Source organism: Mus musculus, chromosome 14 (assembly GCF_000001635.26).
Source record: "Mus musculus strain C57BL/6J chromosome 14, GRCm38.p6 C57BL/6J".
Lineage (NCBI taxonomy): Eukaryota > Metazoa > Chordata > Mammalia > Rodentia > Muridae > Mus > Mus musculus.
The window spans coordinates 64,116,171-64,139,465 of NC_000080.6; the positions used below are offsets into that span (position 1 = coordinate 64,116,171).

Sequence of the window (23,295 nt, forward strand, 5' to 3'; positions counted from 1 at the left end):
TCTCTCTTTCTGTCTCTGCCTCTCTGCCTCTCTCTCTCTCTCTCTCTCCCCCCCCCCCCCCGCTCTCTCTCAGTTCTGTTTCTCTAGAGAATACTGATTAGTACCATCTTTGTTTCCATAGCTGCCGTTTGGTTCTGAGTCCCAGGAAGGGCTGCATCGGCTTCTGGAGGTCACAGTTAGCATGCTAAGATTCAGGACTGGCAAATTACTGAGGCCAGATGTTCTGGCTATACAGGTGTGTATCATCATGGTTTGCTTTTTTTCCCCTAACACTTATGGGTGCGTGGGTATGTTGCCTGCATGCATATCTGAACACCATGAGCATGTCTGTGCCTTTAAAGACCAGAAGAGGATGTTGAATGCCTTGGAACTGGAGTAACGCATGACTGTGAGCTCATGTGAGTGCTAGGAATCCAACCAGGTTCTCTGGAAGAAATACTCTTAACCATTGATCTAGATCAAGGGCTCTCAACCTCCCTAGTGCTTGCAACCTTTGAATACAGTTCCTCGTATTGTGGTGCTCCCCCACCATAAAGTTATTTCACTACTACTTCATTACTGTAATTTTGCTACTGTTATGAATCATAACATAAATAACTGATGTGCCCCCCCCCAAAGGGTCACAATCCACAGGTTGAGAATCAGGCTGGGACCATTGAGCTGCCTCTCCACCCCTCAGGCTGTTTTTAAACCTCCAAGTGGGAAAGGCAGATGCTCTGCTCTCAAGCCAATTGTGCTTACCAGGACTTCTGCCTCAGTGCTCTTAGAGAGTCTTATATAATAACATCCCCTCCCAAACACTAGACACAGGTTGCCTTATCTCTTCTCCTGAACATCTTGAGGAAATGGGTCGCTCGCGCCTGAATTGTTAACAGTGTGGAAGGAAGGAGAGGGATTGTGGGTATTGAAAGCATTGCCTGGGACTGAAAAGACAACACTAAGCTCTGGAGAGGAACAGAATGGTCTGGGCCGGGACTCCTCTATCCACTGTTGCACACTGGGGCATCCACTGACTTTCCATCATGTCTGTTCCTTGGGATAAAGTTTGTTTGGCCTGAAAACCTGTTCCCTGTACAGTACATGTCTGCAGTCTCAATTGCCCAGGAGCCCTGACCTGGATCTTGTCTGGCTTTAATTTGTTGTTTTAGCTTCTTTTATTTTTTTAAAAGATGGCTTCATGCTGTGGTGTAGCTTGCCCGGAACCTACAAATAGCCCAGCTTAGTCTCAAACTTGTGAAAATCGTCCTGCCTCAGCCTCTGGGGTATGGGGATGACAGGCACGGACCACCATTTGAGACTTGTATTTGGTATTGAGGATCAAATCTGACTTCATGTGTGGTAGACCAGCATTCTGCCGCTGATCTGTCTTTTTTTTTTTTAATTAGGTATTTTCCTCGTTTACATTTTCAATGCTATCCCAAAGGTCCCCCATACCCACCACCCCAATCCCCTACCCACCCACTCCCCCTTTTTGGCCCTGGCGTTCCCCTGTACTGGGGCATATAAAGTTTGCAAGTCCAATGGGCCTCTCTTTGCAGTGATGGTCGACTAGGCCATCTTTTGATACATATGCAGCTAAAGACAAGAGCTCCCGGGTACTGGTTAGTTCATATTGTTGTTCCACCTATAGGGTTGCAGTTCCCTTTAGCTCCTTGGGTAATTTCTCTAGCTCCTCCATTGGGGGCCGTGTGACCCATCCAATAGCTGACTGTGATCATCCACTTCTGTGTTTGCTAGGCCCCGGCATAGTCTCACAAGAGAGAGATATATCTGGGTCCTTTCAGCAAAATCTTGCTAGTGTATGCAATGGTGTCAGCATTTGGAAGCTGATTATGGGATGGATCCCTGCATATGGCAATCACTAGATGGTCCATCCTTTCGTCACAGCTCCAAATTTTGTCTCTGTTAAGACCTGACCCCCAAGCCTGAGCTTGTAGGTTTGAAAAAGGTCCCTCATGTAACAGGCCTTCTGGAAGACCGGTGTGTCTGGCTGGCTGCTGTGACAGGTGTGTAAGTCCTCTGATGTTGTTTTTTTTAGTGTTGTGGTGGGATGAGAAGGACCTGAGAACATGTGAGCCAAAGGGCTGGGGACAGTAAGGACTCCCTGTTTCCTTCCAGTGAGGGATCTGAGAGATGAGTCCAGGAGGCCATTGGTTCTGGGGACCATGGATCCCCCGATATGCCACAGAAAACCTGCTGGACAACGGGAGGTGGGTATGAAGACACAGAATGACAGAGCCGGAGGCCTGTATTAACCCATGGCTGTTCTCCCTGACCTAGTTTAGGACCACAGGTCTGTTGACAGCTGCCACAGGAGAGAGGAAGGTAACACATAAACACGAGCTGGGGGAGGGGACTGAGCTATCTGGGCCATGAGACAGATGAAGGAGCAGGAGCTTTCCCTGTGGATTGCAGCCCATTTCTTTTTCCACTTCTGCGTTTGAGCTGTGCCCTAATTCTTTCTTGTTACGAGTCTGCTAGGGTATTTGAGCACAAGATGACAGAGACTCAATTCCAATGTCATTAATTTCATCTGGGACAAAGGGCTAAGGGCAGGTCCTGGGTGTGTGCCTTCAAACAGGAATGACGGCACACTTGCTGACTGTTTAAACAGAGCAGAGAATTGTAGCTTTCTGAGAAAGTTACAGCTCCTTTCCACACCAGCCTGTTCCCACAACACACGTTTTTAAGCATTCACATGGAAATGTGAGTCTCTATCCACCCTCTGATTTGGGACAAAAGGACACTGAAGCCCTAATACCTAATAACATGAGCAAGTGGAGCAAGTGTCCCTAACCAAGGCCCAGACAGGCCAGAGCAGCTTAGCCAGTTAGCTACCGAGGAGAGCGATGAGAGGCGACGTGAGCCTAACTTGTGAAAACTGTCCTCCCAATGAGAAGATTTTGAGGACTTGTGTGTCCTAGTTTGTTTTCTATTGTTATGATAAACACTGTAACCAGAAGCAACTTGGGTGAGTAAAGGGTTTATTTCAGCCTATAGTTTACACTCTCATGAAGGGAAGTCAGGGCAAGAGTGTGGGTGCGGGAGCTTATGGAGAGATGCTGCTTACTGGCACGCTCCTAGAGGCTTGCTCAGTCTGCTTTTTTTGTTTTTGTTTTTGGGTTTTGGTTTGGTTTGTTTTTTGTTTTTTGTTTGTTTTTGTTTTTGTATTTGTTTTTGTTTTTGTTTTTTGAGAAAGGGTTTCTCTGTATAGCCTTGGCTGTCTTGGAACTCACTCTGTAGACCAGGCTAGCCTTGAACTCAGAAATCTGCCTGCCTCTGCCTCGCAAGTGCTGGGATTAAAGATATTCGCTTTCTTATACAGTCCAAGACCACCTTGTCCAGGGTGACCACGCTCACAATGGGCTGTGCCTTCCCACATCAATAATCAAAAATTTAAAACGTCCTACGAACTTGCTTACAGATCAATTTGATGGAGATGTTTTCTCAATGGAGGTTCTCTCTTCCTAGACCAAGTTAACAACAACAACAACAACAACAAACAAACAAACAAACAAACATCTCCTTACCAACACAGAGAAACTTCAAACGCATATTCTGCAACAGCCCTATTTAAAATAATGTATTATCTGGTAGCAGCACACTTTTACACAGTATGATGAATTTACTTGATTGAGAAAATTATAAAAGCAACAGACAGGAGAGAAAATGATGCACATCGCATATAGAAGAGCAGAGGGTGACGGCAGATCTCCCCCGAAAACTGCGCATGTCAGAGAGGGGAAGACCATGAAAAACATCTCGAAGTTCCTGACAGAAAAAAAAAATTCATATCAGAAAAACTTTATTTGATAAAATGACTTTCCCAGACGTACAGAAGCAGAATGGATCTATCGGTATCCTTCAGAGAGGATCAGATCGTGTAAGCAGAGGGATTGACACAGAAGTTAACCAAGGAAAATCCTCACAGGTGCTTGGGAGCTTACGTCTTCATGGCCTCTACACCAGGTCAAGCTGATAACCAAGGCCACTGCTGCCCCAGGGGACACTACAAAAGCAGGGTGACTATGTTAATATGCGACAAAGGGGACTTCTAAGAAGAGGATATTACTGCTAGGGAGTGAGGGTTCACATCGAGAGACTGAAAACCTCAAATGTTTCTGCACCTAGAGACAAGCCTCCACATTCACAAAGCAAACCCATTGAAACTGTACGGAGAGACAAACCAGCCCATAGGGAAAGCGGGAGAGTTGAACATCTCTCTTACCAGAGGAAGCAGGCAGGTAGACCACTGGCTGGTAAAGAAGGCCCGGACTATACTCACGGACTCTGCTGTAATCCATAGATTATTCCACCAGCAAAAACAAAGTATGCATCCCTTTCTGGTGAACACGAGGCACAATAGCTGATGATATTCAGGTCCACAAAAGAAGTCTTGGCACATGTGAATACCTTCAAGATACGCGCATGGTGCACCTACATACACATAAAATCTTAACCAAATTAAAAAAAAAATGACAGCTTTTCAGCTGGGTATTGGTGGAACACTGCCTTTAATTCCAGAAGAGGTAGGCAGATGTCTGTGAGTTTGAGGCCAGCTAGTTGACACGAGTTCCAGGCCAGCCAGGGCTACACAGTGAGATCCTGTTCCAAAAATTAAATTATTAAATTTTAAAAGATACCTGTTGCTTATAGATTCTAGATTAGGCATGGAGAGCTGCCTCAGGAAGCACCAGGCTATCATGAGGCACAGGAAGGGTGGACAACAGGTGAGTTTATCTGCAGTTTCTGTAAGGAGAAATGAGCCAGTTGGGATGAACAGGCCTAACAGCTATGGGAAGGATGAGAACAATTGTTGTGGGCCCTGTGGTATAGAGGGGAGGTGGGTGGTGGCCTAGAATGTTAGAGTCCAATAAAGACGGTGATTGGAGCATGTTAACTCTATATTTATCTATGTATGGATAAGCACACTCTCAGGAGAAGGCCAAGAGTGGTGAGGGTATAGATAGAAGGTCAAGGCAATGAGACTGAGTTGGGTGGCGGGGAGCAGGTCATGCCAACATGTGTATGTAAGGTAGATGTTAAAGTGTCATGCTTATAGACCTAGAGACATGGTCAATGTAGTGGTGTCTCCATGGAGTGGGGAAACACCTCAGATTTAAGTCAGATATCCCAGGTCCCATGCAACAGAGCTAAATTAAGGCCCTGCTTGTCTTTGTGACTCTATCCAATGGTCCTCCTGGGACTTCTGAGCATTATCAGCAGTCTGCGACTCTAGAAGTGCCTGGACTAGGCTTGTGTACCCAGCACAGAGTCGCCGAGGGAAATCCTAGGTTCCGTTCTGTGGAAGGCTTAGGGCAAGGCCCAAGGAGTGCTCCCTGAAATGATTTGAGAGCCCTGTTCCTTCTCCCCGAGGGACACCTTTCTTTCACAGACAACCTCAAGTGTCACTTTCCGAGCTCATCTGCTTCTCCTGTAACCAGACATCCCTGGGCACCAGTGGAGGCCCCACTCCTTAGACGTCAGCACCTTCATCCTCTCCCACATGACCTTGTATGGTCCCATGGCATCTGCATGCAGATCTGTCCCTAAACTGCCTCCCTTTACATCTCTACAATGGAGCCAGGAACTTGCATCCGACCCTTGCATAGATTTGTGCCCTCACATGGTAATAACCCTCTGCTCACTTGTTCCCAAGTGAAAAGAGGAGTCTGAACGGCCTAGTGCTGCTATTCAGTTAAAGCCAGGTCTCAGGTTCCTTAATGATCCTCCCTGAGCCATCTCTGCCCTCCTTGGACAGTTCCTCACAGAGACCTGTTCTGCAAACTCAAGTCTGGAGGGCCTTTCAGTTTCTCCAATTCTGCCATGACCACTTGTATTTCTGGTCTAGAAACCCTTTTCTTCTTTTTGCTGAAGCATACAGGGTGATTGCTTCTGAGCTGTGTGTGTGTGTGTGTGTGTGTGTGTGTGTGTGTGTTTTCCTGGCACACACTCACTGGCAGATTGCTTTATTTGGTAAGCCATTCCACCTTGCTATTTGCCACCTTATGGGGACTGTGGTGAACTCACCAGCTGAGATGACCCTGCGCACAGCTCCGTGGTCCCAGAGCCAGCATCTTCCTTATGCATCTCTCTGTCCTGCATCAGGACCTGAAGTTATTTTACCTATTCATTTGTTTATATGGCTATGGTTTCTTGTCTGAAAGAGAATGTTCTTCTTCTCAAGGGCAAAGACTGAAGGTATCTGCTCTAAGTACCAATGTCCTCGATGTGACATGTTACAGGCGCCCTGAAAACAACTATTCATTACTAAAGCCATAGAGAGCCAGGGGTGTGCCCACTTGCCAAAAATTTTAATCATATTTTCCATTTAGGGAAAAATAAACAGGAGGGCTTGTTGTAGTTGTTTCTTCTTGAGCTCTTAACTTGGCTTTGCGATACTTCTAAATATCCTTCCCGAACAAGGGAAGACAGACTCACAGCAGGCGGTTGCTATTACCAAACTGCAGATTTTTATTAGAACAAGCTTTATCATAGCTGTAAGCAGAATGTTAGAATTCATTAAGGTCACTCCTGTCTTTTCTCTGCAGAGAGGATGGAGGGGGAGAGAAACCCCTAGTACACATCTAGAGCCAGCAGAGCAAAGCGATTTGGCAAATGATTCATGGGATCTGTAGACACTAATGAATTGGGCACCCGAGGGCAGGGAAGTGGGTGAGGTATGTCAGCACAGACCAAGGGGTCCCAGTACCCTGTGCTCTCCTGGCCATCCCCCTGCTTCAGAACCCTCAGCATCCTTCCAGTCTGAGCAGATCCAAACAATCCACTAAAATGTCATGATTTGTCCCCACCCGGACTGATCAGAAGGCAGATTACAGTGTATCACCTTGTCATGCTACTCTCTGGAAATCAAACCCCAATAACAACCAGATTCATGTAAAGGTCCGTGTGGTGTGTGTGCTTTGCATAAAGTGACAGATGTGAATCACAGCAGTGCCACTCCATCCAGCAATCATGGTGTTGATGGAACCTTCAGGGACAGCTTCGTGGAGAGAAATTATTTTTTAATGGCCATCGGGCAGGAAACTCCAGTACCCCCGAGGCCACAGTAGCCGTCTGGGTTCTTGCTCAGGTATTGCTGGTGGTAGTCTTCGGCATAGTAGAACACTTGTCCCTCTCGGATGTCGGTGGTGATGGGGCCAAAGTTATGCTTTGAAAGAACCTGTGGAGAGAGGAAGAGAAACCTCAGGACCCAATGCTGGACACAGGACTCCTTGAGAAGGAGGGAGCGTGGCCAGCAGGGGACACATGGCTTAGGTCATGTGCTGGCTCGACCCCTTAATGCTGGATCATTCTAGATGGGTACTTATCAATCTGCCTGGTTGGGCTGGGGCTTGAAATTGGATGTACATCAGACTTTAAACCATTTTCTTTTTATTACGTTCATTTATTTATTTGTATACGTGTGTGCGCGTGTGTGTGCATGTGCGCATGCGCGCGAGTTCTCTTCCTACCTTGGAGATTCTGACGACTGAGCTCAGGCTGTCAGGCACAGCAGTGAGTGCCCTGACCTCCTACTTTAGAGCCTAGGAGTCAAGTGTTTGTATAATTCATGTTCCGTCCAGCATCACAGAGCTGACAGGCAGCTCCAAACCTCTTCCAGGGCAGCAGCAGAGCCCTGTGGTTCTCTGGTTGTCCACGAGAAAAGAGGACCAGAAAGCCATGCAAGCCAGGGGCTCTGTGCTAAGCTGGGGGACAAGCCCCGCCCACTCCCACTTCACATGAAGGGCTGCATTCTGTGGATCCTGGAGTCTGTGCTCTGAGCTCTGGGCCAGGAACCTGGACATTCAAGTCAGAGGAGGACATGGCCTATGGGCCTGTGTGGGGCCATCATAGTCCTCTGTGACCTAGTTTATGTCTTGGTGGCATCTGCTTCCACAGACAAGAAACACGTCAACACAAATCGGGGAAGGAGAGCGGAGCTATTTGGGGCAGGAGACAGATTAGGAAACAGACATGGCTCCCTGTGGAGTGCAGCCTTGCCTTTTTCCCTTTTGGATTTCAGCTGTGTTCTCAGTCTATTTTATTGCCAGTTGCCCTGAAGTGTTCAAACATACGGCATTAGAAGCTCACTCTGAGAGCTGAGTTCGGAGCAGCGAGCCTGCCCATTGATGAGGGCACTGGCCAGGCTACAGTTGAGATGAGCCGGACCCTCAAATCTGCCAGTCAGCAGATCTCACCTCTATGCTCAGTGCCGCTCACTGCTTCAAGCTCTCCCTACTCAGCCCTCTTAACTAGGAGGGAGATTTGCTGCATTAAGGCCGAGACTGCCTGGGAAGACTGAGGATCAATGTCCAGTCGGACCACACAACACAGAGGAGCCACAGATTTTTTTTTTTGGTAGGCAAGCAATTGTTGAGGGTTTACTATATGCCAGACTCTAGGCAAAGACTTTCAAGTGTTAATATCTGTCTCATAGCAGCCACCAGTGAAAAGTTTTACTGTCCCCAACCATATAAAAACTGTATGTGAGATCATGTGTCTGATGTACGTGTGTGGCCTGATGCCTGGATACCACACTGCCCAGATTCTAGTACCAGCACTCACCCATTTTCTGCCCCACTCATTGGAGACACCAAAGTGGAATTTAGTGGCTGACACAAAGGAGGGCTGAGATTTGAGAGGCTCAGTCACGAGGATGGATACAGGCATCTGTAAGACTCTGCCACAGTCCCCCCAGTCACCTCTGGGGTCTTTTGTTCCTGGGCTGCGGGCAATTGGGGCCTTGTGGCAATATGTTTTTGTGGTTCAGGGATGACCCTATATTGTCATGGTCTATTGCTTTTCTAGGCCTTTGCCCTAACTGCCCTTCAAAGGAGTCTGTGAACACCCGGTTCTCTCTGCAAACTTCATCTCTGAAACACCTTGAAAGCTCTCTGCTCCATGGTGGAACCCCGGCTAGCTCACCATCTGGTAGCAGAGTTTTCAGGGAAAGGGAACCTCAGGAGGATGAGGACTTGGGCCAGAATCTGCTGGCATGGCTCCATCAGTCGGAGCAACCTCACTACACAAAGGGTGGGCATGTCCTGGGAGTGCCGCAGTAACCGGGGCCATCCAATCATCACCAGCACCTGAAGGTGCAGCTCTGGGACACGGGGTGGTGGTATGGATGGAATGCTGCGCTAAAGAGCAGCTCCATGCCATGAAAGTACATACTATCTGCTTCAGGTGGCAGGGAGCTTGCAGAAAGAAAAAGTCAGGTCAGCATTTGACATTCTTGATCCAGGACAAGGAAAGGAGATGAGAGCTCTGTGATCACAATGGCTCTGCCTCCTGTGGCTGGGTCTACGTACTCGAGACAAAGGCCGAAGTGAGTGGCATTCACACCTTCCTGGTCTCTGCCCAGAGGTGCACACACCTTTGCCCTCAGACAGCACTCTTGTTCTAGGGGCATCTGCTTAAAGGGTGCTGCCCTCCCTTGAACCTGTCTATGTGGGCCTCACGCTCTGGGAAGGGGACTCCTGTTTTAACCTCAGCTATACTGCCACCCGAGGGCCGAGGGGGTAAGTAAGTCCTCTGCTTCCTTTTTCCCTTCCCAGGTCACCCAGGTGTCTATCCTTTGGGAAGGTGGACAGGGCCTGGCTCCTCCTCCTATGTGGCCCACCCATATCCTCTCTTTCACAAATGATAGTCCTTGTATGGGTGAGAGGCAACCCCAGACTTGGGACCTTCCAGAAGCTCCTCGAGGCTGGAATGTGGGTAGAGGCCTCTCTGAACCCTCCTTTCCTCAGAGGCTGCCCTTTCCACCCAGGGAACAACTGGGCAGTGCTAGGGAGCAGGGGAGGCAGCAGAGCTGGGATTCATGCAGTACCAGTCTTGGCCACAAGATGGCAGAAACTTCACTCATAAAACCTCTTTGGAAGCCATAGGAAACTCATGAGATAGACTTTTTCCTTTTTTCTTTTCTTGAACCCCACCCAGCCTAGGAGACTGGCTCTTCTTTCAGGCCCTACTAGCCACCCCTTGGCACTGAAATGGGTTCTGGGAAGGAAGACTGATGAGGTTGGCTCAGATCTGCCAGGCATAAGGTTCCTGTGCTGGACAGACCCCTGTTTCTGACTCGCAGGCAGGCAGCCCCAGCCTGGTTCACCAGGTGCCTCTTCCTTGGCCACAGGCCTCTGCCAGGACCAGTCCTTCCGGAGGAGAGTGCCGGCTGGCTGGACCATTCCCTTCCCACCTCCCATCTTGCTGACTTCAAAACAGTGTCTCAGAATCTCAAGAGTTCAAGGGTTTGTGTCTTTGTTTTTTTTTCTCTCTCTCTCCTCTCTCTCTTTCTCCCCTCCTCCCTCTTCCCATGCTTTCTCTTCTACTTTCCTCTCTCCCTCTACCTCCACTTTCTCCTCTCCCCCATCTCTGTATCTCTTTCCCTCTCCTCTCCTCTCCTCTCCTCTCCTCTCCTCTCCTCTCCTCTCCCTCCTCCTTCTTCCTCTCTCTCTCTCTCTCTCCTCCCCTCCCCTCCCCCTCTCATCACCTCTCTCTACCTTCCTTCCCTCCCCTCCCCTCCCCCCTCTCATCACCTCTCTCTACCTTCCTTCCCTCCCCTTCCCTCCCCCCTCTCATCACCTCTCTCTACCTTCCTTCCCTCCCCTCCCCTCCCCCTCTCATCACCTCTCTCTACCTTCCTTCCCTCCCCTCCCCTCCCCCTCTCATCACCTCTCTCTACCTTCCTTCCCTCCCCTCCCCTCCCCCCTCTCATCACCTCTCTCTACCTTCCTTCCCTCCCCTTCCCTCCCCCCTCTCATCACCTCTCTCTACCTTCCTTCCCTCCCCTTCCCTCCCCCCTCTCATCACCTCTCTCTACCTTCCTTCCCTCCCCTTCCCTCCTCTCCTCCTTTTCCAGTATTGGTTTTTTTTTTAACGTATGCATAAATGTATGGGGAAGGATATCACTTTAAGAACCCAGGTTGGGGTGACACTTGGCTCTGGAGATTTCTAGGTCCCCTAAAAGAAGGAATCAGCCCTACTTTTGTTCCAACCCTCTCTTTCCTTTCCCTGACGTGACCCAGGGCGCCTCGCAGGCCTTCCTTCTTTTGCAGATCCCACTGAGGAAGCTTCTTTCTGTCCAGTGGGCACTGCGCCAGGCTCACTGCTCTCCTGGGAAGGCATTAGCAGGCACAGGAAGTGTGCACCCTGCCAAGTCTGCCCCCACCCCTCACCCTCCTGAAGGAGTCCCTGCTGACCCTCCATATATGCCCCTCTTTTGTGTCTGAAGAGATCCTATGAGCAAGCAACTGTGGGGTAGAGAGCGGCCTTCCTCCAGAGCCCAGTGACCTCAGGCCCAGACAGATGGCCTCAGCCCAGCCGCACCTGTGAACACCACAGATGTAAGGAAGTGTCCAGCAGGGGCACAGTGGGCCCATCTGACCTTCAAGGCCTGCCTGGGGAAATCCATTCTTTTAATAAAATTAACAAATAAATATGCCATTCCGCTTACTGCAAATGCTCTAATAAGTTCGTCGTTAGTCACCGACATCCCCCAAGTGCCCAGCAGACCTGGTGCACGGCATGGAAACCGCATGCTCCTCCATCCCTGGGAAAGTGGGCCAGGGACCCCTCAGCTCAGGCCAGGTGGAGCGGCAGCAGGGCCAGCGAGAAACATGTCTGGCCCCAGAGCCAACTCTGACCCTGGTCCTGATCACAATCTGAGAAGCTTATGAAGAGAAGCGGACACATTAGCAATAAGGAAACTCACCATGAAAGGGGGGGTACCTATAATTCAAATTTCCTCACCCTTCTGTTATTGAAAGTAACATTAATTTTATTCCAAACCCCATCTCTACCCACCAAAAGAATTTAGGCTTAAGTGTTAGATCTTTATTTATGTCCTTATTTGTAAAATGTATCTGTGTATTTAATCAATGTTCACTTAAACATGTTAATGGCATGGAATCAGTTTTCTATAACAGAAGTTAAACTTGGGATCCACAGGAGCCACAGAAAACTGGGGTCTGACTTCTAGGAGGCTGGCTTCTCTTGCCTTAGGGGGAAAGGTCCAGCAGGACCAGGGAGGAGTGGAGGTCGATTCTTCAGACTGCCCTCTAGTGGCACAGGGAGCTTGTACCAGGGACGATGCTTGACTGCTTCTGAATCTAGAGACTGCTTAGTTTTCTTTTGGATCTAGTTCTAACGAATTCTGTGCTATAGTGTGTCTTACACACACACACACACACACACACACACACACACACACACACACTGAAACACACACACAGATACAGAGACACAGAAACACACAGTCACACATGGGGGATATATACACATAACCCCCACACGCCGTAGTGGGGGAGGAAGGGAAGAAAGGAGAGAGAAAGGGAGATGGAGACAGAGATGGAGACACAGAAATACACAAGCACACACATAAACACACACACAGACAGACACAGACACACACAGTCACACAGAGACATATACATACTCTCACACAAAGAGACAGAGACACAGAAATACACAGGCACACACACACAAATACACACACACAATGAGAGAGAGAGAGAGAGAGAGAGAGAGAGAGAGAGAGAGAGAGAGAGAGAATGAGATTCACATACACACACAGGTATGAACACGTATAGGCTTAAGCTTAGTCTGTGCCCCTGTCAATGGTATTAGTTTCTGGGCAGCTTCCAGAATACCACACATCAAACTGTCTGGGGAGCAGGATGGGGAGATGGAGCAGTGGATAAAGGATGTCACATAAGCATGAGGACCACAGAGCCAGCTGTAATGCTAGCACAAGGGAGGAAGAGACAAGGGGGGCGGGGGAGGGGGCAGGAGCAAAGCGGCTGACCAGAGTAGCTGAGTGCCAAGTTCTAGGTTCAACTGGAAGACTCTGTTTCAATGACTAGTGACTGAAATAGACTCAATGGAGAGTGATTGAAGAAGTGATTCCATGTTAACTTCAGCCTCCACACAGATGCACACATAACACTGCATATGTGGGAACTCATGCATATGCCACACACAGAGGAGAAAAAAAATGTCTGCAGGTTCTGAAGTGATTGGAATGTCTGTCTTTTCATAAAAAACTACTAGAAACAAGACAAGCAGCCATTTTCCATTCTGAGCTGAGCAGAGGGGTCTGCATGTGCGTGGTACTGTGCGGCACAGAGCAGGAAGGCCAACCAGCTAGAGAGTAGGTTTGTCTACCAGTGTGGCCCAGGCAGAGGAGGGGTGACTGCCTGGGAAGAACAGGGAGGACACCGGAAGGATGGATGGTGCTGTACCCGTGAGTCAAGCATTGCCATGGCACATACAAGAAGGACAGGTTCCCAAGATCATGGTTCATGACAGGAGACAGCTGATACCCTCACAAGGCTGAGTTATAGTGCACCAGCCTATCTCTGCCTGAGACCCTCAGGGAAAGCAGAAAGGGAGGTGGCACGCTTACCTCTAATTCTGTCTTAAACCTAAGGCCCGCCTATGCAAACGATAGTTCCCCATCAGAGAACTGGGCTTCTGAGAGAACATGCTGTGTTCTGGGGTGGTGCCCTTCCCCCTTCTTCAGTTCTACCACACAGTTAAATGGCTTCCATCACTATTCCTCTGGCCTCTGCACCTATGATGTGATTCTCAAGGTCTTCCCAACCCCTGGCTTGCAAAGCAAAGCGGAAGGTACTACAGGCTGAGCTCTGTCCCTGCAGAGGGGAGGGTGGCTGAGCTCTGTCCCTGCAGAGGGGAGGGTGGGAGGACCACAGCTGTTGGCTTGGCCAGTGAGGATCTGAAGCACTGGTGGACTATGGCCACAGCTCAGTCAAAACCTACATCTGTGTCTCAGCCAGATCTACTGAATTGGAACCTGCATTCAAAAAAGATCACCGGGGTGGGGTGGGGGTGGGGCGGGCAGATGGCTCAGTTGGTAAAGTGCCCGTCACATAAGCATGTGGGCCCGAGTGTGACCCCTGAACTCACATGAAAAAGGCCAGAGTCGTGCCTGTACTTTCAATGCAGGGACTGAGGAGGTGGAGACAGATGGAGCCCTGGAGTTCATTGGCTGGCCAGCCAAGTCTACTTGGTGAGCTCCAGGCCAGTGGGAGACTGTCTCAAAACCCAAAGTGGACGGCACCCAAGAAATGGTACCCATTTCCTGTAGTTTCCACATTTACACCAGCATACACATGCATACAGATATGCAGAGAAATAACCCAATGGGGCCCACTTGGCAGTGACAATCTGAGAAGAGTACCTTTTATTAGCTAGAGTGAGGCAAAACAGGAGTGGTAGAGATCTGAGAGCTTGCTGGGACTAGTTCATAACTCTTCCCAGGATGGCTCCCACAGCATTTTCTAGGGCTCCACCCCATCCCTGGGGTCATCTGTGCACCAGGCAAGAGTCCTGTGACCACAGATATCTACCTTGAGGGAGAGTGAAAAATCCCAAATTGTTGAGGTACAAAGAACTCCCTTTGTGGGTGTGGAGGTGGGAAAGGGTCATCCGGGTTGGAGGATGTGTCATACAGGTAGGACTGGGCTTGGGTGTTCATAGAGCTGCCCTGATGGCATGAAGGCCTCCCCAGATAAGGAGAATGTTACGGCCAAAGGCAAGGAAGAGGGGGGAATCGTGTGTTTGTCTTGTTCTGGAAGGTCTGGAGAGAGAGGAAGGCAAGTCCTGGGCTCTCAGGGATGAACAGGAAAGGGGTTGATCCAGGAACCCGGGAGAGAAGGCCCAGGAGGGTAGAAGCAGGAGGAGATGCAGATGGAGAAGCAGAGGTGGGATATCTGATGGTTTACTTCTACATGCCCATCTGAGTGCCCAGCTCTGTGCTCAGTTTGCCCACCTCTCTACAGCACAGTGGCCATGGGGGCAAAGGGGGGCAAAGGTGGCAAGCGCCTCTGAGGCTCCCTTGTTTATCTGCAGCGAGGTTTATAAGTGACTGAACTAAAGTGGGGGCCCAGAGGAAGGGGGTGGCCCTTTCATGTTTTCCAGGGCTATATCTCCTCACACCTTCTAAGTGCCAAATCTTCCTGGGGGACCCAGGCGGTCCAAGTCCCTTCCCTACTGTCCAGGCACTGACTGACTAGTGACCTTCTGCTGGGTGCCAGAGGTCAAGGCTCATAGTCACATGGCTGATGTTACAGGCTGTGCATCCCACTTCTAACTCCTTGCATCAATCACTGGATCAAGGATGGAGGACCCCTCTGGATTCGATCTTGTCATTGACATCTGCTGGTGGTTACAAGAAATTCAAATGACCTTGTCTTTGAGTGAAGTTTCCTTTTGCGGCTTTCAGTTGTATGAGAAACCTCTCTCTCTCTCCCTCCCTCTCCCTGCCCCCCTCCCTCTCCCTGTCCCCTCCCTCTCCCTGTCTCCCCCCCCCTCCCCATCCCTCCCTCCTTGCCTCCCTCACCTCCCTACCCCACCTCCTGCTTTATGTATCTTTAGGGGTTATGATCTGCTTTTCCATATATGCAGTCAATTAAGAACAACCTCAGTTTTTGCGTGTTCCTAGCATTCATTACACAAAAGAAACCACTTCTCATTTTCTCAGAAAGAGCCAAGGACACTGGTTTTCACCTTGGGGATGAAATGCAGATTTCATTAAAAGGAAAGATCCGTCATCCCAAGAGACTGAATAGAAAAGGACTCAAAGCAACATGGCAGCTGCTGGAGCTCAGAGCATCGCGTTCCACAAAGCCTGGAGCTTTTCTGGGTGCTGCGTCCCACTCACGTTAGAATCTTGGCAACTCCAAGACTGGTTCCAACTTGTACAGTACAGAGTGGCCAACTATGTTGGTTGTTCCCAGGCCTCGGGGGCCTCCTTGGGATTCAGAACATCTGCCGTAAAGTGAGAAGAGCCTCGGGTCACAGAATAGTTATAAACTTTGTGTCCAGTTGTTATACAAGCATTGGTTGGTTGCTGCTACCCGCCTGAGTCTTTGTTGTCCTCAAGTGTGAAATGAGACAGCAAAACCTGGAGAAACTCTCTTTAACCTTCTTTCTTTGACTCGTGTCTTCCAGAGCCCTAAAGCTTACAGTCCAGCAATTAGTCTTGCTATGTTTGCATCTTGAATAGTCTCTGAAAGATCTTCTGCTGAAGACCTGGTCTCCAGCCGAGGGGGCTGTGAACTAGGTGAAGCCATTAGAAAGGTGGGATCTATTGTGAGGAACTCAGGTCATTGGCAGAGTACCCTGGAAAGGACAGTTATGACCCCAACTTCTTCCTTTATATTTTTGCTTCCTGGACATTGTGTGCAAAAGGCCCAAAGCAACAGACCCATCAAATACAACTGACAACTCTAAAACCATTTACCAGAATAAACCTACAGTGTTTTAACTTGACTCTCTGGTATTGTGTCACGGCAATGGGAAGCTGGCTATTCTTAGAGTTGTATAAGCATCTTTTGTCCATTCTTGCTTCTTAATGCCTCCCGGACTAGAAAATGTCTGTTGACTTATCTTCAAGTTCATTCTATTTCTTTTGCCGACTCAGCCTCTCCCCCTAGAGATGTTTTTCATTTAAGGTTGAAGTTTTGATGATTAACCTGTTTCTGCTTACTTCCAAAAAAGTCGACTTGGTCTTCTGATTTATAATTTTTTTCTCTTTACTTTTGAGACAGGGTCTCAATGTATTACCCTTGCTGTCTTAGAATTCGCTATGTAGACCAGGTTGGCCTTGAACTTACAGAGATCTGCCTGCCTCTGCCTCTTCAGTGTTGGGATCAAAGGGGTGCACCACCAGTTGCTTTAAACTTTGTCTCCTTACTGAAATGTCTTTTTCATGAGATATTGTTTCCATATTTTCCTTTAACTTCAGACTTGGCTTCTGCTGTTTTGTTTCAGTATGCTTATAATAGTCAAGTTAAAGTCATATGTAGTAAGTTCTACTTCATTTTCTTTTCTTTCTTTCTTTTTTTTTTTTTTTTTTTTTGGTCCTAGAAATGTCTTCTGAGAAGTGGACATTTGGAGCCATGTGCTATGCTCTGAATGTGAAGTGTTTGAACACTTGGTCTTCAGCAGGAGGGATAATTTGAGATGGTTATGAATCCTTCAGACAGTGGAGCTTGACAGGAGGAAGTGAGTCACTGAGGGCAGGTCTTGAATTTAGCCCACCGAGGCCCACTTCCTGTTCACTGTTTTTATATCTGATTTTGGATGTAATACGATCAGCTGCTTCCTGCTCCTATTGTCACAACTTCCTTCCACATCATGATGGACTGTGGGTACTATCCTCTGGAACTGTAGCCAGAATAAACCCTTCCTTCTTGAACTTGCTTCTGGTCAGGTATTTGGTCACATGGCCACAACAACAAAAGCAACTAACAAACATACAATCCAAGAACTCCAAAATCAGGTCACTGTGTAGTGACTCCATATGGTTTATGTTAATGACACTATTGAGTTGGCACTCATGGCTGGTCTCTGCTTATGCTCTTAGAAGCCATGAGCCTTTACCTCTGTGGACTTTCTCTTTGTGTGTTGGAGCACAGGTGCTGTCCATGTTAGAGTAGTTTCCAACTCTACCATCTCTTCTGCTTGTTCCTTGGCTTGGGGTCCTGAGTCGTAGTGTCAAGGGGAAAGCGCCCTCCACTGACAGTAAGCATTGCATCAGGAGAGGGAGGTGAATGGGTTCCATCGGCATGCACGTGGAGGTGATGCAAGGCAAAAACCCAACAGGAAGGCACAAAAGAGCAAGTGTAGATTCTCTTCCTCAAGGGAAATGGAGCTGCAAGAGTCAGGTGTTGAGTATCTTGGAGGGCTAGTAAACAATTTTTAGGAGAAACGATACAACCCAAAGAGCACACAATGGCCTGGGACAAAGTTCCTCTCCTGGGGAAGGCAGGTTAGAGCATGGTGAGGGACAGAATTGTACCTGGAACAAAGTTAACTTCTGACTGAGATAAAGTCTTTGGGTGACCTCCCAGAGACTCCCTCAGAAGAACAGATCAAAGTCTGTCTGGGCTGGGGACTTTGAGTCTCTTTGCCAGTGGCTAATCTTTCCTGTTCTTTGATGAGATTCCTAGGAACGGGGGCTTAAGAGAATGACATTTCTTTTGCAAGAACTTTCCTCCCTCTGGTGAGGGAACTTCAGAGACAGCCCCTCCCTGGGTGCCTGGGGTGGGGACGAAAGAAGGTTAGTGAGTCCTTGATTCTGAGGCAGCATCCACACCTTCCAATGTCTTCAGTGCAAAAGCACACAGCACGCCAAAGAACTGTGCTTCTGGGTGCTCTTTCCTGAACTCGAGCAGTGCCTCTTTAGAAGTCTTTGCTTTTGGGTTGCATGCTCATTTCTGTTCTCTCTAGTTTGGGGAGTTCTTATAAAAAATGTTTGCCAGGTGTAGTTGAGAGCACAAGTCCTGTCACTCTTGGGTAAAGACATAGGTGTGGGTCTGCTGAGTCTCAAGATGTTAAGGTGTGTTCAGCTAGTAAAACAATTTCACAGTGTTTTTCCCAATCGGTGGTACCAGTTTGGACATCTCACCTAAGATGTTTGAGAGGCTCCTGGCTCTCTCTATCCTTGCCCTGGGATTTGTCAGAATTTGTAACTTTTTCATCCTAACTGGAAGACATGGAACACCAAGTTAGCTTTAGCTTTCGTTTTCTTAATAATGATTTGGATACATTTTAATTTTTACTATTTGCCCTCTGTATCCCTCCTTAGGTTAGGTATATATTCCAATATGTCTGCATGGGTGCATGTGTGTGTACAGGTGCATATGTACATGTGTATGCACATTCATCTAGAAGTCAGAGGATAGCCTTGGGGGCCATTCTTCAGGCTCTCTCCAATTTTTTTTTCTTCAATTTAAGAGACAGGGTTTTCTTATTGGTCTGGAACTGACCAAGCAGGCTAGGCTGGCTAGGCAGGGAGACCTAGGCATCTGCCTGCCTGCTTCCCCATTGCTGATATTACACATGTCAACACCATATCTAGCTGTTTTAATGTGGGTTCTGGGGATCAAACTCAGGCTCTGTCTTAAGGTATCTCTCCAGTTTCCCCCACCTCTTTCTTTTTCTCAAAACAGGTTTTCTCTGTGTAGCCTTGGTTGTCTTGGACTAGGCTTTGAACTCAGGAGTCCACTTGCCTCTGCCAGGGTTAAAGGCATGTACCACCATATCTAGCTTTCATCCATTTCTTAACTACTGGTTGGTTCTCATTGTTGGTCCTCTGATAACTCCAGGTATATTCTAAAGCTGTATTTTGATAGCCATACATAACATCTGCTCTCTAAGACTCTAGTGTTGTTCCATTGTGCTCCCTGATTCTCTATCTACAACACAATATGTCTACTGTGAATAATATCTTTATCTATATATGCAACTATTTGCACACACACACACAGAGAGAGAGAGAGAGAGAGAGAGAGAGAGAGAGAGACAGACAGACAGACAGACAGACAGACAGAGAGCTTTTGTTTAATCAGGAAATTTTTTTGTGCCTTTTTCAGATATTACTCACGGTGCTGGGGAACTGGACTTGACTAGTTTATAGCCCCCAGAAACGTAGAAACTTGGTATTTTAATAGATGTGGCTTAGAGATTAAATTAAGAAACACACAAGGATTTCTGAGTGGAAAACCAATCATACGCTCCCATAAGCTATCAAAATGTGCCATTCTATGTTTATAGAGGCTGCTCGTTGTTATCAGCAAATCTCTCCTTCATTAAGAATCAAAATGTTACTCAGCACACCCAGTGCTTAAAGTGTCCTGGATTCTGAAAGAACGCAGCCTCCATTTGGAGGTTTATGCAGCAATTTCAAGTGGGCAGTTCTGTGTAGCAGATATGGAACACAATGAAGGCCAAGTCCAGAGGACACCACCCAGATCTGGTGATAAATGCTTCAGTTAGCAGTGCTACAGCTCCCTATCTGCAGGACGGCTGGCACACTCTTCTGGAACACACAGAACCAGCATCCGATAGCAATGCGCCTGAGAAGCAGTTGTGACTTCTTTAAGTTCTCTCTGCCAAGCGAAAATAAAATTGAAACTGGCCATTTAATTGGTTTTTTTTTTATTCACTGATTAAGACAATAAAAATTGTGCTTGTTTCAGTATTAAGGAATTAAAATCTCCCTTGAGACTTCCTCTGCCCTGGGCGAGGGTCCATCTGCCCATCGCAACAGGCTGGCCAGCTTGCACACAGCGATTCCCCCATGAGCTGTGATCTGAATAACTTCACACTGCACTGGCCAGGTCCCAGAATGAAATGCTGGGCCTTTAAATCATTACCCAAGGAAACTAAAAATAGGACTGTCAATTAATACATGAGCGATAAGAGAAAATGCACTGAAGACGTATAGCTGCTCTGGCTGAGCCTCCAGCCATGCATGGCTGAGAATATAGATGACCAGAAAAGCAAGAGAAAGGCAGCTTGGTCGGCCTGTTGGAGAGCTGAGGAAGCCAGCAGTGTGGGAGTGTGGTGTCTCTGCTTATGTCTGTCCCTCCTGAGAATGCACAGAACGTGGCTGTTTGACTGCAAGACTGGATGTGAGGCTGTGGCTGATCCACATATGACTGCTTTGTTTTAGACAATAGCACCCCTCTCCACCCCCCACTCCATACAGGCATCATGAGAAGATTCTGAAAGCATGTGTGTGTGTGTGTGTGTGTGTGTGTGTGTGTGTGTGTGTGTGTGTGTTCTCGCGAGTGTAGGTCAGACTTACAGGCCTCCACACAAGCTGCTTTGGCTTCTTAGTACTGAAGCCTGGGGGATTTGCTTGACTTAAGCTTTTGTGTGTGTCTCGTGTGTCGTTCTGTGGAGACCTGGGGTTGATGTCAGCCATCTTTCTCTGTCATTTCCTACCTCGTGTTTTGAGACAGGGTTTCCAACTAAACCCAGAGGTCCCCTAGCAGGCTGGGCAGGCTGGCCAGTTGAACCGCCTCTCTCTACCTTCCCTGCTGCTTTTGTGGCTCTGGGGATAGAACTCGGGTCCTCCCTTTACTGACTAAGTTATCTGCCTAGCCCCTAGACATTTAAAATTTTTTTAACCTTAATTTAAATGTTTTCTAGAGGAAGAAAGAGGGAGGAAGGAGAGAGGGGTAGAGGGAGGGAGGAAGGGAAGAAAGCATGTATTAGGGGTGAAGACTCAAAATAGGCAATGAGTCCCTATTTGCCAAAACACAATTGTTATTTTCTTCAGCGCTCAGAAGAACTGGAAATCCCTTCAGAGAAGAGAGCTAGAACAGGAGCTAATTACATCATTTGCATTTGCATATAATTGGTATGCCTTCCGGCTAAGACAATAAAATCCGTGTTCGTTAGACTTCTTGCTAAGGCATGATGTATTTCAGTTGCAGCACCGTGTATCTGTAGGTGTTAAACATCCCCCGTCACACCCTCAGCAGTCCTCAAATGGACAGAGGTTGCTTTGGAACTGGCCCGAGCTTGGCCAACTCACATAACCTTGGGTGACTGACCTTGAGCCCCACTTCCTCTCCTGTGAGGGGTGGGGGTGGGGAGGATGAGAAGCCCTCTTTTTTCAGGGCTGTGCCCAGAAAGAAATGAAATCACGTGGATTCAGTCTCGGCAGCAGTTTTCAGGCTGCCCTGTGATGCTACGGTCTTTCTGAGCTCACAGAAAGCCAGGGCAGGGGAATCATGAGGAGCAGATTATGCCCTGAGCAGGTGGAAGTTAAGAGCCTGGCTAGTTTAAGCCGCATCCCACCCAGTTGAGTGGCCCCATTCTCATGCATCATCCAGATTAGTGGTGCTCTGGGGACAAACAGCCAATAGGCTAGATGTCCTATGCTAGCTTTGGGGACATCTGACCAAGAGCTCCATCCCACCCACATGCATCCTGGATGCCCCAGAGCATCCAGCTGGAGGGAGAACCTGGACGGGCAAGGTCTGGAATGACTATCTCCGTTCATGCCCTAATAAAACCCCACATCCTGGGCTTCCTAGAGTCAAGAACTACAATGAGCAAGCCGGAGCTGGGGTTGGGGTGCTGTTCTGCACTGGCCTGACTCTGTGCTGTGCACTGCCCTGCTTGCATTGTGATTATGGTCCCATGCAAGCCTTACCATAGTCCCACCAACACCTCCAAGCTCTAGCCACTACCTGCCTTTGTCTATCTGTCGCCCTTAAGCCAGTCTTGCTTGTTCATGTTACTGCTTTAAAATGGGTCCCCCAACACCGACCATGGACACAGGGGACTGAGGAAGCTTAACTGTGAAGGTTCAGGGTTTGTCATTATTCTCTGCTCTGTGAAATGTGGCTCTCTTTTTTTGTCCTCTGTTCAAGAGCACACACACACACAACTCATAAACTCTCCCAGCCCTGAGAGAAGTCCCAGAAGTTTCTCCAGTCCGTGAACCTCATGGTGCACTAGCGTGGCAGAGAAGTAGCCTGAACCACGGATTTTACAGAGAGAAGAAAATTCCTACATACCTTGCAGAAGTCAAAAATCAGAAGCAGACAAATGGGGGACAACACTGCTGTTTATGCTTGAGGGTGTTCTGAAGTGACAGAGGGGTGTGAGAGGTACAGGGCTGATAGTGCTGAGGACAGAAGACACCCACAAGTCTTGAGCCATGCTGCCCCAACCCTCAGAGAGCTGAAAGCTGCTTCTCTGGGAACCCCATAACCCTTTTCCCCGATACCTTATCTACTTTCACGACTTTGGCCAACCGAGTCCTTCAACCTTTCCACACTTGACTTGGCTCACTTCTAAAATGACAATATTCTCCTTTGAGGTGTTTCTTAAGCTCACAAAATACAGCAAGTGGGCCTTACTTTTATTTTCCGGATGGATAACAGAAACTTAGAGAGGTCCAGTTGCTTGCCCGAGGTCACACAGCTGACAAGCGGCCATGGACCAAAGGAGACCAGACTGGGCCATCAGTATTAGACTTTCTGCCAGTGCCTCTAGATGGAAACACTATCTTGCCTCTCCTCCTGGACATGGGATGACTCCTTTTCTAGCTCCAGCCTGGCTGACAGGCACCAGGCTGTCACTCCACAGAGAGTTACGCGGAAGGGTGGAAGGAGAGTCCGACCTTGTGTTGGGAAAACAGGAGACAGTGCAGGCTTCTGCTGTGTCATTCAGATCCCATTCAGGTCACTCCGGGTACCTGATTGACTCCCCACCATCCTTTGTACTTTGTGGTCCACAGTATGTGTGCATGCACATGTGCACACACTTGGTGTTGACCTCTGATTCTTTCCACCACTCCCACGATCCCCAGCACTCCGGAGGATGCCCTTTACTCCTTGACTATCCAGATTCCAACTAAGTATCACGAAGGGAAGAAGGAAAATGGCTGGGTAAGGAGCACAGAGCTTTATTCTGCCCCCATCCCTCTGTCTCCCTCTTTGAGAACCTGGCACTGGGAACATAGCT

At 48.3% G+C, this 23,295-nt stretch overlaps 1 protein-coding gene and 1 long non-coding RNA gene across 11 annotated transcripts in view; one reads left to right on the forward strand and one right to left on the reverse strand.

Moving 5' to 3' along the window:
• Positions 1-119: 119 nt before the first annotated feature.
• On the forward strand, positions 120-11,461 carry 9630015K15Rik (RIKEN cDNA 9630015K15 gene). The gene is made up of 4 exons (NR_167725.1): positions 120-235; positions 9,410-9,524; positions 10,088-10,250; positions 11,234-11,461. It is a non-coding gene; the product is annotated as an RIKEN cDNA 9630015K15 gene (long non-coding RNA).
• The window catches only part of Msra (methionine sulfoxide reductase A), a 333,283-nt gene continuing 316,438 nt past the window's right edge, over positions 6,451-23,295 (reverse strand). For all 10 annotated transcript variants that reach the window (NM_026322.4, XM_030247606.1, NM_001253712.1 and 7 more), the window contains one exon: positions 6,451-7,183. In NM_026322.4, coding sequence (NP_080598.2) covers positions 7,019-7,183 — 165 coding nt within the window. In that variant the 3' untranslated portion in view covers positions 6,451-7,018. The remainder of the gene's footprint in view (positions 7,184-23,295) is intronic.